The sequence below is a fragment of the Grus americana genome, chromosome 17, assembly GCF_028858705.1.
Source record: "Grus americana isolate bGruAme1 chromosome 17, bGruAme1.mat, whole genome shotgun sequence".
In the NCBI taxonomy this organism is placed as follows: Eukaryota; Metazoa; Chordata; class Aves; order Gruiformes; family Gruidae; genus Grus; species Grus americana.
The window spans coordinates 1,175,470-1,191,746 of NC_072868.1; the positions used below are offsets into that span (position 1 = coordinate 1,175,470).

General features: G+C 59.7%; 1 protein-coding gene across 10 annotated transcripts in view; it reads right to left on the reverse strand.

Annotated features, from left to right (window-relative positions):
• Positions 1-16,277, reverse strand: part of DLGAP4 (DLG associated protein 4) — a 178,535-nt gene that overhangs the window by 52,172 nt on the left and 110,086 nt on the right. For 9 of the 10 annotated variants that reach the window (XM_054845794.1, XM_054845795.1, XM_054845802.1 and 6 more), the window contains 4 exons: positions 10,623-10,840; positions 7,370-7,484; positions 4,362-4,412; positions 2,979-3,225 (listed from right to left, as the gene is read on the reverse strand). In XM_054845794.1, coding sequence (XP_054701769.1) covers positions 2,979-3,225; positions 4,362-4,412; positions 7,370-7,484; positions 10,623-10,840 — 631 coding nt within the window. The remainder of the gene's footprint in view (positions 1-2,978; positions 3,226-4,361; positions 4,413-7,369; positions 7,485-10,622; positions 10,841-16,277) is intronic. The other variant, XM_054845800.1, reaches the window with a different exon arrangement.

Sequence of the window (16,277 nt, forward strand, 5' to 3'; positions counted from 1 at the left end):
CAGGCATGTCTCTGGGTGGGAAGGTCTGGAGCTGGCCATGAAGGCTGCCGGTGCTCCCCCTCCCGCTCCCCCCTCTGCCCACTGCTGCCTCCCACCAACAGCGCGCTCCTGCGCTCCGGCAGCTTCACCCATGGCTGAGGCTGCTCTGAAACTCCGCCATAGCTCTGTGACTCGGTGCCAGAACTCATGCCAAGAGCAGCCTGCCCCACTGGACCTGACCCCGGCACCCCCAGGGGTGACAGGGCTTGCTGTCTGCCTCCACGCTGCCAGCAGCACTGTATGACCCTGGGGACGTGCCAAACTCCTCCTGCCCGCTCTGGTGTCTGCCTGGCATGATGTCCAGGAGCACCAAGGCATCACCTTTTCTAACCAGTTCCCAAAACTGTTCCTGGGATGGGATCCTTACGGCCAAGCCTCTCCCGGAGCACTGGGGCTGTCGGAGCCAAGAGGGACACAGGCTGCCTTGAAGAAAATGATGCAAAAGCGATGCAGATCAAGTGACTTGAAACATCATGGAAAGGTAACAGGTTTCTCTTCTGGCAAGAGCCTGCCAACTCTCCAGAGCCTGCTCCCAAGCCCCAGCGCCCCAGGAGGGCCTTGCACCAGCCGAAATGCTGCAGTGAGAGCAGAGCTGCTCCTCACCCTGCGGCTTCGCACAGCTGAACCTGTTGGCTCTGCTCAGGCCTTCGGGAGCCATTTGCAGAAGCAGCACCTCCAGAGCGATGCTCCTCCCTGCCGCCCACAGCCCTCCATGCCTTTTCCAGGACAGGCACAGAGCAGTGGGGAGCAAAGCCGCTGCTGCAGGTCGTGCTTCGGGAAAGGCAGCTGCAGGTGGAGCCTGGCTGCACCAAACATGTCCCTGGGCCAGGGCGGTGCTGGTCTCTGCATCAGCTCATTTTTGGATAAGACCAGCTCTTGCACCTCTTTCCTCCTGGGCTTTCCCAGTGCTCTGAGTTCTGAGCAGCCCTTGCTGTTCCTTGCTGCCTTGCGCCAGTGACCCCGGCATCCTAGCGTAATTACATCCTGGGGCAAAGCGCTTGCCTTCCTCGCTTCCCACTGGGGTGCTGAAGGTGTGGGACATTCACAGGAGCCTCCTTGGGTGGGCACGGCAGTCCTGCCGGGGAGCGTGGGCAGCCCTGACTCATCCCAGGGGTGCTGGGTGCTCCGGCCATTGGGGAAGGGAGGGCTTGGCATGCAGGAGAGCCAGCTCCGGCCAGACGTTTGGTGAAGAGACCCACTCTGCCGCGATGCTGGGAGCTGCCTCCTGGGAGAGACGGCCCGGCTGGTGAGAAACACCAGCTGAACGGGGCTGCCTGCGGCCTCACCCCTACTCCGGGGGATGGAGTCAGTCCTGAGTCACATAGGAGGGAGAGGCCAGGCTCTTGTCCAGTACAGTAATTACTAATCAAAAGAGAAGGGCCTGGAATGAATAATGCCCACATCCAGTGCCAGACGGGGCGTCTGGAGCTGGGTATAAAGCTGCGGATCGCTCAGTGCACAGAGGCTGCAGGGTGCTGGGCTCTGGGGCTTGAGAAGACTCATTAGTGCCTTGGAACTCGGAGCAAGACCTGCTTTTACCCCACCCCAGGGATGCTGGGGTCTCTAGTCTACGTACACCTGATGGAGAGGGGCAAATAGGACTCGATGCGTTAGACACCTACGTGGCTGCTGCAGCTCTGCCTCTGGGAGAGAAGGCAGTTGGAGCCAGTCCAGCCGCAGGATGAACTCCCAGCACTTCACTGCCAGGAGATTTTGAAGACTGGTCTCTAGGCAGCAGCCTGAGGGCTGGGCACACCAGGGTGACGCCGTCTGCCCGTTACCTCTTCTGCCCTGCCTGCAGGGGAAGGTACTGGGGTTCAAGCACTGTGAGCCCCACATGCAGCACCGCTCTGCCTCTGCATGGAGCTGAGCTGTTGCCTGGACAGCAAGGGAGCCACACCGGCAAGCCCCACGTTCAGCGTGCCGCTGCCTGGGCTGCGCTGCTCAGGTCCGGGCTGGCCGGGGTCCTGCCCTCGCTGGCTGTGGCTCGGGCCCCTCGCTGGGCAGGGTCAGACCTGCCTGTGACTCTGCTGGGCAAAATCACAAACCCTGTGGATCTGGAGGGGGCAAATTCACGCCATTTGCCTTGTCCCCCAGATCTGATCCCCCAGACCTATTTCCAGAAGTTCTGCCCTGTGCGGGAACCTGTGAAGAAGTTCACGGTGAGCCCCAAAGCCTTGTCACACCTGCATCGCTGAGGGACGGAGGCAGATGCCTTCTGCTCTCCCTCCTCCCACCAGCCCCAATTTCTGTCTCTGGCTGAAGGGGCTGCAGAGATCAGGATATGCTCAGACCCCGGGGAAACTGGTGCAGAGTCCCTGATAGACATTTTTGTTCCTGAGAGTTTCACGGAGAGGTCAAACCTGTCAACTGTAGCCTGCATTGGGGTAATAAGAGATGCATAGTGGAGAGGAGGAGGAAGAAGATGGAAGCTATTGATAGTGTAGGGCAGCAGGGCTGCTTGCCTGTGCTGCAGGCTCCTGCCACAACCGCAGCCCCACAGGACTTCAGGCAGAGAGGGCAGCCAGTGCTCCTGGGCAAGGTGGGCATCCCGTGGGGCTCCCCACCACTGCACTCGGGCCTGGGTTTGGCTTGACTGGGTGAAGACTCTGAGCTCTCCCGGACCTCTGCAGGCCACATCAGCCGTGCCGGCCAGATCCCAGCAACCAGCGCCTGTCTGCCATGTCAGCACCCACATCCGGAGATCCAGCCCCAGCCATCCCAGCGGCACACCTGGCTGCTGGCCTCCCTCTCCGGCACAGAGCAAGTCCCCATAAGCCAACAAAAGTCTTGCACAACCATGGCTGGAGATACAGGTATCTAGTCCCAGCGCCTCAGATGCTCGACACCTCCTAGGTGGTGGGCAGCAGTACCCCCCGTCCCCGTTGGCCTCGCGCCCCTTCCCCTCCGCCTCCCCGCCGCACACCGCTGGCACTCACTGCTGTTGGTGGGCAGAGTCCTGCTGCCGCTGAGGCTGCCCGCTGGCGGGGGAGAGATGGAGCGGACGGAGCCCGTGTCCTCTTCCTGGGAGCAGCCCGCCTGGATGGCTCGGAGGTAGCTGTGGCTCCGGGAGCGGAAGTAGCTGGGCAGAGGCAGGTCCAGCACCTCCGCGGCGGCTGACTCGGCCTCGCTGTAGGTAGAGTCGCAGACCGCCTCGTACTGCTCCCCCAGCTCCGGCTCCGGCGCCTGCACGGGAAGAGGGACAGAGCCAGTCACCCCCGGCCTGCAGGCAGCCCTTTCCCTTCCCTCCTGCTCCTCTCCCTGCAGCCGCCCTGCTGCGGCTCCTGTGTGGTCCCGCTTACGGCTGACGAGACTGGGAGGTGCAGTCCTCAGTGCCGGTGGGGTGCAGGATGGCCAGGCTCTCTGCCGAGAGAGAGGGAAGACGGGACCCTCCTTGGAGGCCAGAGGGTCCCTGCTTGTGGAGTAGGAGAGACTTACCACCACAGTGCCTGCGAAACACCCCCCGGTCTCTGATGGCTGAGAGTGCGTGAGGCTAGAATCCCTGTCCAGCCTCTGACACGTCCCCCTGCCCCCCAGCACAGCTGGGAGACCCCAGCCTCAGCTGCGAGACCCCGCCAGGCAGGCGTGCTCCTCGGTGGGGGGAGATGGCCCACCCTAGAACGGGGTGCAGCTGAGAAGGTGGGACGGTGTGGGCTGGGGGCACGGGCTTCCTGGACTGGTTCTGGCCGGCACCACCAGGAACCCATGCTAGCCCCATCCGTGGTGGGGCACCAGGGGAGGGCTCGCCAGCAGGGTGCGGTGAGGTGTGAGCCGAGCAGGGGCAGCTTCGCTCCCTGCTTCTCCTGCTGCCACCATCTCCCTCCACCCATGCCTCCAGCCCTGCTCTACTCTCCGGTAGCAGCCGCTGCTTAAAGTGGACTCAGGAGAGGCTCACCCGGGTTAAACCAGAGCCAGCCTAAAGCAAAGTGTTCTGAAATACAGATCAGAGATGCTGAGATTGGCCTTGTTGCCCGTTTCCATCTCTCCTGGCCCTTTCTTTGGCCTCAAGGACAGTATTTCTGCCCAGCATTGGCATCTGAGCTCCACAAGGTTTGGCTCAAAAAGTTCATCTACTTTCCCCCTAAAACTGATGGTCCCTGACCCCCTTCCAGGGCCAGGGGAAGCAAGCTCTCCCACCGCCCTGCCGTGCCCAGCTCGGGAGCACTGTCTCCTTCTTCTCCACCTCCTCCTGCTCCTGCTCCTGCCGCTGGCCCCGGGTGCAGGGTGACCCCACAGCCTGCCTCGCACCCTGCCGTGGGCGTCCAGGCTGACCTGAGAAAGCTCCGTGAGGAAGGAAGAGGGAAACGCCAATGGGACGGTACCTGCTCTCCATGGGTAAATATCTGAGGGATAAGTGAGGGGGGTCCAAAGATCTGGAAGAAAGAGTTGGAGAAGGTTAAAGGCCAAGAACGGGGGAGTCCCTCACACAGACAGCCATTGCACAGGGACCGAGAACAAGGGGAGCGGATGGCCCGTCCCCTGGGGCCACTGCTGCTGACACTTCAGTACAAACTTCAGAGCTCATAAGATGCCAAGCAAGATGCCGCACAGGCCCCTCAGACAGCGGCACAAACATGGCACGGCAAAGCTCCACGGGACACCTCCCAGACGGAGAGAAGCTGCTGATGCATTCAACCTGTTGTATGCACCATATATCTATATCTATATATATATACATACAGGGCACACTCGGGACACACAATGCTGGGACACCCCTTGGCACACATGGGTTGCCTGCGGCTGCTGGACAAGGGCTGGTGTGGCTCCCAGCCAGCACCTCTGTGAAGCCCCCAGCATTGGCCAGCACCTTGCAATGTGGCCAGGAGCAGCGATGGGCCCCAGCAGCCCGCAGAGCCAGGGTGGATGGGCAGTCTGAGTGCTCCACGTCGGGGAAACTGTGCTTCACCCTGATGGGGCTGGGCTGGCCACCTCGCTGCTGTCTCCTCTGTTGTTGTGCCAGGAAGAAGCCACACGGAAGCAATACTGCCTTCTCTTCGTAGCAAAACCACTGCACACATTCGGCATAAGGACAGACGCCTGACAGACACCACACTGCCTGTGGGGACAAATGCCGCCTTCTCCTCTCCAACCCTGGTCTGCAGAGCACATCCACCCTATGAGCTCTGCCCTGAGTGAGCTGCCCAAGATGACCCATCTTGGGAAGAATCCAGGTTCAAAATGTGCCCGAGGGAAGAGGCTTGGCTCTGGGGGCTGGGTCTGGCCCTTCTACACAGGGCACAGCTCAAAGCGTGGATAAGCAGTGCTGGGGGTCACCAGCTGGCTCTCTCCGGCCACTGGTCCCCTTGGTGTGACAGGTGACATGCACACCTGGTGAACCCTGGACTTTCAGAGGTTTGCAGGGTGGACATCAGCTGGGACAAAACCAAGGGGAGCGGACTTGTCTTTCAGAGCTGGGGATGCCTCTGTGTGGGAGCACACTAGGGTCTTGCAGGACACAAAAGGAAGGTGCTGGAGGTCACACAAAAGTGAGGGCAGGGGAAGAACTGCCTCTAGCACTGGATGAAGGGGCAGGTCAGACCCACCAGAGGATCAGACTGGTGGCTGTACCAGCTCCATCCTGGATCAACAGAGATGCAAGTCGTGGGAGGCCTCTAAATCCCAACGCAGCTGGAAATGGACACTCTGATTTGGAAGAAAGCAGGCAGACTGCACGCGATGACGGCAGCCCCACGCTTGAGCGGGTGCTGTGGCAGTCGGCATCCCCTGGCGTCACAGTGCTACCCATCTGGGGCGTTTGCCTGGGCAGCTCCTGGCACATCGTGGGCTCCTCAGACCCTCTGGCTCCAAGACCCTTCTGATGTCTTCATGGGGGTGCTGCACTCAGCTGCTAATTGGCAGCTTTAGATGGGGAGAGACCACTGACTCAACCCACTGGTTGTCTCCACGCAGAGACCTGGCTTCAGACATGGATTTACACGCAAAGGACAGGAATGCGATGGTCCTGACCCCTTCTCTGTGCAATGAGACACCCAGCACATTGCTGCTGATGTACAAGGAACGAGACTGACCACAAGGAACACGTACTCCCACGAGCAATGCCCCGTGCCCTTCCCCAAAGCTCTCCACCAAGGGCTCCAACCGCTCTGTGACAGCAGGAGAAACCAGCTGTGGGGCCGGAGAGGCTGGCTGGGACAGAGGAGGGCTCAGAGCCCCACACACCTTGGGGGGAACACCGGCACACACCACTCACCCTCCTCCATGCTCTGGTTCGTGATGCCCATCCTGCTGCTTTAACCCCTGCCTTGCGCTGCCACCCTGGATTGTTGCACACAGAGAGAGCGGAGCAGCACAGAAGGGACATGTGTGTGTGCACGTGTTCCCATGCAGACACGCGTGAACAGAGACGGGACATGACAGAGGCCCAGGGCGACAGCGAAACGGCTGGGCGAGGCTTGTGGAGCCTTTGCTGCCCTGGGGACCTCCACCTGCGTACCAAAAGGATGAGCCCCCCAGGGCTGAGACAAGCACACGGGACCTCTGCAAAGGCTTCATCCTGGCGTGGGGTATGTCCTGGCCTGTGAGGCAGCTGGATTATAGCCACTTATGCCCCGAGCTGCTCCAGAGTAATCCCAAGGGGAGGCATAGTGTGGGACAAGGAGTTAAACCCAGTTTGCATCCCAGACGTCATGGTCAGGACATGAGCCCACCCCGTGGCAAGGGGTTTGCCACCCACCATCAGCGCCTCATTGGCATCCTTGGCTTTGCCCTTCCCATGGGGACCAGGCATATCCAAGGGAAACGTGCCCAGCTAGCTGGCAGGGCAATCTCCCAAATTACGGGCACCTTGTTCCTGGGTCCAGTCTGCTGCATGAGGGACGAGGTCCTCAGAGCTAAGCAGGGTTACTGTCCCCGGTGACCCGCTGCAGGGTCCCAGGCTGGATGCCACCATTTGCATGGGTGAGTTGGCCTGGGCTCTGTACCCACCCAGAGGAGCTTATAGCAGGAGCGAGCAGCCTTGCAGGTGGCTTCTGGGCGTGGACATGTTGGGACCCTGCGCTCAGAGCAGTCCTGAGCTGCACCCATCGCTGTGAAGCATCGCTCCGGGCTACCATACCAGTGGCCATGGCAGAGTGACTTCAGCTGCACCAGCAGTACTGAGAGGAGGCAAAGCTAGAGGAAGGGGGGGCTAATATGAATCATAATTAAGGAGCTGGCCTTGCTACTTTGGTCAAGCTGCCAGCACGTGCAATTCCTGGAGCACAGCCAGTGCCTTATTTTGAAGAGGGAAGATGTTCCTCTCTCCCCTCAGCTGGCCTCCTTTCTCACTGGGGTGTGCTGGTGCAGCAGGCTCAGCACTCCAGCATCTCACCTGGTTGATGCAACTGGACTCGTTGACGCTGTCAGAGATCTGGTTGTATTCTTCCTCCCAGGTTGGGAACTTTGGAGGTAGGAGGATCTCAACAGAGTCCAGGCGGTCCAGGCTCCTGCCAGCAGAGAGAAAGAGGGTGTGAGGGGTGTCCCCACGGTGGGGGCTGCCGCCCTGCCAGGAGACCCAGACCACTCCTGCCCGTGGCACCCCCTGCCAGGCACAGGCACGTGTGGCAGCACGGAGACGGTGCTGGGTGCTGAGTCCACTGCTCAGCCCCTGTTGCAGCTCCTGGAGTAGGAGGAGGCACTTTCTCACCTTGCTGGCCCCTGGCTTGAGCTATTGAGTCTGGCACATGGGTGAAGGTTTGTGGGGTGGGGACAAGACCTTGGGTCCCACTGCCCCCAGGAACGCACTGCACATGACAGGTTAGTCCAGCTGAAGCCCAGGGAGCACACGGGATCCGTGCCAGCTGCCAGTCACAGCCCTGGGACAGACCAGTGGTGCTGGGGGCTGGGGTCAGGGAAGCCAGCTCTTTACTGCCTGGACTGGTGGGAAGGGGGTGAGAGGGGGGATGAGAAATGACTTTTAAATGGTATTTTGTGCAATTGGAAACTTCTGTGGGATTTTATTTTTTAAATTTGTATAGAGGAACCCAGAAGATTATCTGGAAGAAGTTCAAGGGGAGCCAAGCCTGAATGACAGTGCTGCAGGAGCAGGGGGGAGTCAGTATTTCCAGAGGAGCTTTTGCTGCAGGCTCTGGGAGAAGCTCTGTCCCCATGTCCTGGGGCTCGGCAGCAGCCTCTGCAGCAGGAGGAGAGCAGGGCTGTCACTGAACCAGACACAGGCAAGACCATAGCTCCAGTCTCTGCTGAGACCCAGGCACACAGGGGCTGGGAGGGATGTGGAAGGATGGGAGGAATGTGGAAGGAAGAGGAGGGATGTAGAAAGAGTGGGGATCCCTTGTTCTTCTGTTCCATCATGAGACCCTACGTGAAGGAGTCCTTGTCACAGACCAGGTGGGGCATGGTGGAGGACACGGTTAGCCACGGCAGCCTGGAAGAACTGTGGGGACTCTCCCTCTTGAATCACACATGGTTCCTACAGAGGACCATTGGGGTGCTGCTTCCCCCGTGTCCGGCAGGGCCGTGGGTGCAGAGTTCTGACCGTCACCAGCCTGGGGGACAGTGAAGCTGAGGGCAAGGTGCGGCCCAGCTGGGCAGGAGCCCTGTGCAGCGTGTGGACCTCCCAGAAGGACTGTGGCACCTCCTGAGTGTCCATCCCAGGGCGTGATGAGAGCAGGGAGTAGTGTCTTCTGCCAGGGGTGATGGAGGAGACACCCAGACCCCAGGGTCCCACTGCTGAGCAGCCAAGGGCAACGTGGTGCCCCAAGCCCTGGGCTCTCCATTTATTGCCTTGTTTCCCTTGGCCTGAGAGGGTTTTGTCCGTGATCCTCTCACAGGGACAGATCCTGTCTCACTGCTCTGTGTCTCATCCTGGCTAAGGCTGCAGGTCTCCTTCTCCCTGCAGCCCTTCCTGTCCCAAACCACAGGTCCAGTGTCCCCGGGCTGGTGGAGCCCAGAGATGGCCCCAGCAGCTCTGGCCAAGGAGACTGAGGATCTTGGTGAGGGCTGGCATGGGGCTGTGCCAGGACATGGCGCCCCGCTGCTGTCCCAAGGGTGTGCCAGGCCGGCGGGGGACCCCAGGGAGGTCCTGCAGCAACCAAAGTGGCCACAGCATCCAAAAAGCTTCTTGGTGAGGGGGTGGTCGGCAGATGGCAGCCATGCTCATGCTCCGGCGCCGGCTCAGCTGGTGCTCGGGCCTGTCCTCTGCCAAGCCTAGGCACAGCCTAGGGCAGACCAGGATGCGATGTCCCTCACTGCAGCGCAGCCCCAAGGCCTGGGCAGGATCCTTCACTCCAGCAAATCTCCTGCTGGGGACCAAGCACTTGCAGCAATGGCCGTGTCCAGCCCAGCCCTACCTGGACCCCTCCTCTCCCACGTAGCTGCATCCACAGCTCGGTCAGCTCTGCCGCTCCTGCTCAAACACCCTGCCCTGACTTAGCCCCCTTCCTCAAAGCTGCCCGTCTGTGGGCTCCGGCTGGACCCCAGCAACCCAGGTGAGGTCATACCCTGATGGACATGTCCTGAATGGACAATAAGCCCAAGATAGAAAGAACTTCACTCTCTCAACATGAGTATTTTGCATCAGAGACCCCTGGACCCAGCTGTGCTGCCCCTGAAGTGGCTGTGAAGGCAGGAAACAGGGATGCATGCAGAGCAGGCATTTCCAGGGCTCCCCGCAGTTCATTTTGTCACCATCTCGCAGCAGAAAGCAGCATCTGGTCTGCAATCTGCAGCCACCATGAGGGGTCTCCACACTGCCTGCTGCACCCTCACTTCCTTCTGGCTCTGTCTGCTGACATCAGCAGTTCATCCGTGGTGGCTCCTGCCTCCTCCTGCCCTCTGTGCTGCTTCACATCCTCCCAAGCCACAGCATCTGAAACACTGACAGCCCGTTACAGCCCCTGGGTGCCTTGTCCCGGGAAGTGGAGCAGCTGATGGGGACACTCCACAGCATCACCTCTGGTCGGGTTGTCCACGCAGACCCTGTCCTGCAAGGAGCAGCCTCTTGCCCAGCAAGCTGTTGCTGTGTTCTCCTTGCTCTGCTGTCTGCCTGGCTCAAGCCACTGTGGGTCTTCCTCCCTCAAGACCTGGTCCCAGACCTCTTAGCTCATCTCTCCTGGCCTCAGGGCATAACCCAGCCTCGTGTGCCACAGTGCACTTTCTGGCTGGTCCCAGAGCCCCTGGGACACCTGTGGAGCAAAGCAGATGGCACAGTCCCAGCAGCCTGTGGGCTGCGTGCCAAGTGTCCTCAGCCAAGCTGGCTGAGCATCTTCTGTGTCTAAATAGCATCATGGGGTTGGGATCTCTGCACTCCCTCGGAGGAACGGATGCTTAGAGAGGAAATCCACACAGCTCCATCAAAGGAGTGCCCTCCCCATCACTGAGGGGACAGGGACCTGGAGCAGGCTTCTAACTTCTATTTGGAGTCACCAGGATGGAAAGCTCTCTCCATTTCTTTGCCACATCTTCTCCTGTCCTGCTTGTCTCCTCAACTGCCTGCCCCATGGGCAGTCTGAGCTGGTGTGCAGGAGCCCTGCTGGGCTCTGATCCCCACATGGGCTCTCCATGGGCTGCTCCTGGGGTGGCCCCTGGAGACCTGTGCAGAGCTCCTGGAGGAGCTCCAGCATTACCTTTGGGTGGTGCTCTGCTCACTCAGGGACTGTTGGGTGGCCTTGAGGTAACTCTGCCTCCGAGCTGCAGTTTTCGGGGATGGTTTGGGGCTGGCTTCTGAGTCTTCGCTATCATCATCCCCCATGGCTTTGATGTAACTCCCGCTCCGCATGCGTCGGCACGGGATCTCGCTGTCTTTGTCCCGAGACAGCGTGTTGTTCCACTCCCCCTGAGGCACCTGCAAGAATAAGGGGAGCATGAGCACACGTGAAGGATGGCACCTCTGGGAACAGCACGATCATGGTGATTTGGGGGGATTGGTGGCAAGGACAACTGTTGGACCATCAGCTGGAGTGTAGTGGGAATGGGCAATGCAATTCCTTTCCAACCCTCCCTTACCAGTTCATGCCAGGCAGCCTTACGTTCGATTGCCTCTGTTTTAGCACATCTATGCGCAGCCATCCACCCCCCCACCACTGCAAACCACCTTCACACTGGACCATGCTTACACAGTTGATACAAGCTGCACAAGGCCAGACATAATGGGGAAGGAAGAGTTTCATCAGATTTGCACTGGGCAATGGGACAGGAGTGGCATACGCTGGTACAACGCAAAGCCCACGCTCATTTAATGTAAAGTGCACATACTAGCTCAGGTCAAGGCAATCAAGAGCTGTTGTAGACCTGTGGATCAGAGCCTAGATGTTCACTAGGTCCAACACCCTTTAAGGTTTCTGAGTTGAATGCGACTCTTAGTGGCTGAAATTAATTTCTGAAGCCAAGCCAGGCCCTCATAAATCCCTCTAGAGCAGCTTGGGCACATAGACCTTGTGCTGGCCTCTCTGCACAGAGATGAGTAGTACCTTGTGCAAGAAAAGCACTTCTAACTTCACTGAGATGACAATTCTGCAGTTAATTTAAGGCAGACACGGTGTCTTACTCCCTCATGAGAGACGGGCGAGCTGATGTTTCCACTAGAGGCCTGAAGCACTGAGCAACTGAAGTAACCAACACCACTGCCAGCCCGTCCCGGGAAGGGTTTGTGTAGGTGATCGGCAGCACAGCCAAGGTGCTCGGCCAGCAGCAGAGCCAGGTGTCAGCCCAGGACTGATCAGGATAAGAGCCACAGGCAGTGTGGGACAGGCCAGGAGAAAGATGGGGCAACCTGAGTTGCCAGGAGCAGCCTTGGTTTTGCAGCTAACTTTGTTTGTAGCCTTTGACCTGCCCTTGAGCTGAAGAGATGTGATCAAGGAGAAACAAAGGAAGATGTGAGGAATGCAGCAATGTGCAAACCATGCAGACACTGGGACAGCCCGAGGCGCCCAACCTGCTGTGGGAAGCGGGCTGGCTGGGGAGTGCCGTGCGGAGCAGCAAAGGGTCTTGTGCTGAGCACAGCTCGTGGTGCTGAGAGTGTTCATGTTGACTCTGCTGGAGGGAGCTGTTGGATTTGCCCAGCTCCCCAGGGAGCTCCAGGATTAATCAGCCAGTGTTTATATAGTGCTTTGGGGATGCACAGAGCTGTGCTGCAGCTAACTGTGATGAGCCAGAGTCATTAAGCTCTGCACGGTTCCTGTTCCCCTCCTTGTTCACAGCAGGCATGTGCTGTGGAAGCCAGAGCCGGCTTGAGGGTGCCGTCTGCTGCTGCTGGGGTGCAACATCTTCAGATCTGCAGGTAGTGGCTTCTCATTCTCCTGAGAGGGCCTGGGGTGTGCCAGATGCAGGCTCAATCCACACACAACAGCTTAGCTCACTCCAAGGGCTTTCTTTTGCCCAAAGGAGCCAGGGGTTCAGCCCCCGTCCTGCCAGCCTGCTGCTTATTGTGTGTGTTCGGGAGAAGGCAAGGGTGACCCCAGCACTATGCAGAGCAGAACCCAAACAGCCCATGGGACCGCTTTGGTGATGGGGCTCCCACCATGATGTGTGCCCGTGAGCCAGGACTCGTATTATCGGGGGCATGGAACAGAGACCCAGAGACATTGTGTTGGCTGGGTGAGAGATCCAGGTGGGTGACCGACATGGAGTGAGTTTCACATGTGAGACATAAACCTGGCCAGGCCTCCCTGGCCCTGCTGCTGCTGCTGCAGATTTTCCCAGCTCTTTCCACTCTGCCTCCTGCAAGCTTCGTGCTTGGCAATGGCTTCTGGGCTGGCTACTTGCAAGACCGCCCAGCTCAGGAGCTACTGGGTGTTATCCGGCAGGTTCCTACAAAAGTAAGAGCAGAGAGACTTTTCTCTCCTGGGTGTAAGCGCTCCGGCTGCCCCAGCCCGGCTGCCTGCACTGGGTGGCCCTGAGGTCAGCTAGGAGGGACCCTGAGTCCTGCCATGGGAGAGATCCCACAGGGCACTGAGGTGCCTGCCTCTGACCTTCCCTAACGGAGACAGGAGCCCTGAGAAGCACTTCTGTACCCATTGCCTTGGCACCAGGTCTGACTTGAGACTGCATTTTGCTGCCTGCCTTCTCCTCAGGATGAGCCGCAGCCTCCTGCCTGCAAGGGTCCTGGGCCAGCAAGGGGCTGGGGCGAGGGGGCAGGCAGGGCTGGTGTCTGCAGCCCCTGGCTACAGAGGTGAGATCTTCCCAGCAGCCAGGCATGCCAAGCAGGGGCCAGACATCCCCTGTGCAGAGGCAAATGCTGTGTTTTGTGGGGCAGTGAGAGGTGCTGGGCTCAGCCCAGTGAGCCCAAGGACAGCGGGAGCATTAAGACTCTTGTGGCGCTCGGATGCTGCTGCTTGAGGGCAGGGTCTGTGGGTTGCTCAGCTCCACCCAGGCTTGTGCATCTGCCTCCTGGCCTTGGGCACTCCTGGCTTTAGGCAAAGCGACACAAAGACAGTGTTTTCAGTATGTCTCTGCTGGTGCAGCTTGTCAGCAGTGTGAGCCAAGCATCCCACAGCACAGCCTGCCCTGCACGGACACTGTCCCTCTCCTAGGGACAGCCTCCACCAGCTTCCCCGTTGCATTGCGACAGCCCGCTGCTCCTAACTGAGCTGCTTATTTTTCCTTTCCCTGGCCTCACCTCTATGTTGAACCTTGGCAAGGCAGCAAGAAACAAAGCTGCTCTCAAGGTGCTCCACATTCCAGTTTAGCAGTGACAAGGGGAAGGAAGATGCTCAGCAGGACACCCTTTGATTTTGGTGCCCCAGTTTGGAGCGTGTCCTACCTCTGTCTGCACACAGAGTGCACTGGGACTCCCACAGCTCTTGCTCCATGAGACAGAGCGCAGGACAAGTGTTTCAAAAGTGCCACACCTAAGAAGACAAGTAGGTGCCCTTGGGAATCTTTGAAAGCAGTGCAGGTACTTGAGGTGCTGTTCAGGATCTTCCGGGGCGCTTCTCTGCACCTTTAGGCACCTGAGGACCCTGTCCCACAGTCTCTGAAGCTCTGTGATGGGGGTGAAGAGCCCAGAGCACCTCCTGTTGTCAAGGGACAGGCCCTGATGGCAGCCAGTGCAGCCCCTCGATGGCAGCAACTTTCCTGGCAGCTGAGACCTGGGCTCTGATCACAGCCTGTATATTCCAGAAAGTGGAAATGATGGTTGTACCTAGGCCTGGCACAGAGAAGCTCAGGAGGCTCCTCACAGGCTGTGGGAGCCTTGCTGCTCTTCATGCTGCTCTCCCAGGTGTAGGCTTGGTTCTGCCTGTGGTGCTTTGGTTGGTGTGAAAGGGGTGGGAGCAAGAGGATGCCCAGGTCGAGAGCCCTTGTAGGTGGCTGCTGGCACAGAGGGCTTGGGGATCCAACCTGCCCAGTGGTGGCACAGGAGGGGAGGAGTGGGCAGCAGAGACGCTCTGCCGGGCTTCAGGATGCAGAACCTCCTTTCTGCCTGGGCTTGGTCCACGCGGTGCCCCGTGGTGCAGGCATGTGGGATCCTGGCACATGTCCATCCCTGGGAGCTGGGCTCCACTGACACCATCCTGCCACAGTCCTACACGTTGCAAAGAAGCAGTGCCTTCTGGCTCTTCTGCTCTCCATGTCATGAGCTAAGCATGGAGGGAAAAGGAAAGAAGGGGCCACACAGGGGTTCCCTCCACCTTAATTCTGCATGGGGCATTCCCCAGTCACCTGGAGCATTAACAGAGGGGACAGAGGAGGGAAGGGGAAAACTCCGGTGCTGGGCAGGGGCGAAAGATCTGCACTGCTCCCATCACTTTGGCGAGGTCTGGGGAAAGAGAGACTTGCAGAGCAAACAGGGTTTCCATTTGCACTTGTGCCAGCTCTGACATGCAGCCCAGCCCCCACAGACACAGACATGCACCATACATGAACGTCCCTGCCGAGGCACCCGTGGTGCCGGACGCAGGGATGCACGTGCCATGCAGCCAGACTCCAATGCAAAGACTGCGCCCGATGCAGGTACACCGCCGCTCCCTCCAGGGCCGGATCCCTCGTGGTGTCCTGAGGGCTATGTGTGGTCTCACGCATGTCCTCAAGAAAGAAAGCTGGAGCCCAGGCTCCCTACGGGCCCCATCTGTCCTTTTGGCAGGGCATCTTCTGGGAGGGCCTGGGCCGGGTCTCCTGCCCTGTGGGAGCTCTGTGGGGCTGGCGTGAGGGCAACCAGCATCAGCAGAGAGGCTGGCACTGACCAGGCCACCCACTCTGGATTCCAAATTTATTTTTGGGGCTGCTAGGGGCTAAGGAAGCTTCAGTGTGGCCTGACTGCAAGTGGGGCTGTGGAGGCTAATCTGGCTAATGGTACCTGTGGTATGACTCTGTTCCCTGGGAGCCCCAACACTGCCTGTCCCTTTGATGTGGTCTCGGTATCCACAGACCATGCGGTGCCCATGGGGAGCGGAGAACAGGGGACGGGGAGCACAGCCTCCCTCCCCAGGGACTGTGCTGTGTTGCCTCAGGGACTGCTCCCGAGAAACCCCCCACCCTGACGGGGCAGGGCTGGACTTTCAGCTCCAACGTCTGGGTCTGGGGATGGGCCTGGAAACATCACGTGGACCCCTGGTAGTCCCCGATGAGCCCCAAGCCTAGCCAGAGCCTGCAAATGGGGCAGGGGAGGTGAATAGTCCCCATCCCGCTCCTCCTGCCCCCCCTCACGTCAGAGGAGCACTTCACCTCTGGGGCCCACTGGGCATTTCTGCCGTGCAGCAGCCCTGTCCGCAGCAGGGCAGGCCCCTGTGCTCCCCAAGCACAGGCTCTGCAGGCAGATGCACGTGGTCCCTTACCATGGCACAAGCAGGGAACGGCCTCGTCCTGCTGCAGGGAAGAGTGGGTGGCAGGAGACACGTGGCCTTGCAAAGGACGTTTCCCACACACCGGGCTCCAGAGGTGACTTCTCCATCACCAGCTTAGTCCCCTTCCCATGCTGAGGAGGGTCTAGATACAATCACCCCATCCTAGCCCAAGGGCCCTGAGCCTGTGCCCTGCCCGCTGGGGCTCACACCACGTGTCTGGGGGCAAGGTTGGCCCCAGCATCTGTGACCTGTCGGCTTGAGGGGGCAACGACCTTCACGTTGTCTGGACTGGGAGCCCGGGGTCTTGGCTTTGCTGGTGAGATGCTGCCGACTGCGGGGGCTGCCCCAGGCGCTCAGGACACTCTTCACACCCTGGTGTCCCCCAGCGCCCCTCCAGCCACGCCAACAGCGGCGGCCAGCTGCTCCCTACGCTCCATGTCTGGTGGTGCAGGCTGCTGACCCTGTCCGATGGTCCCAGGAGGGTCAGGGCGGGGAGGGAGC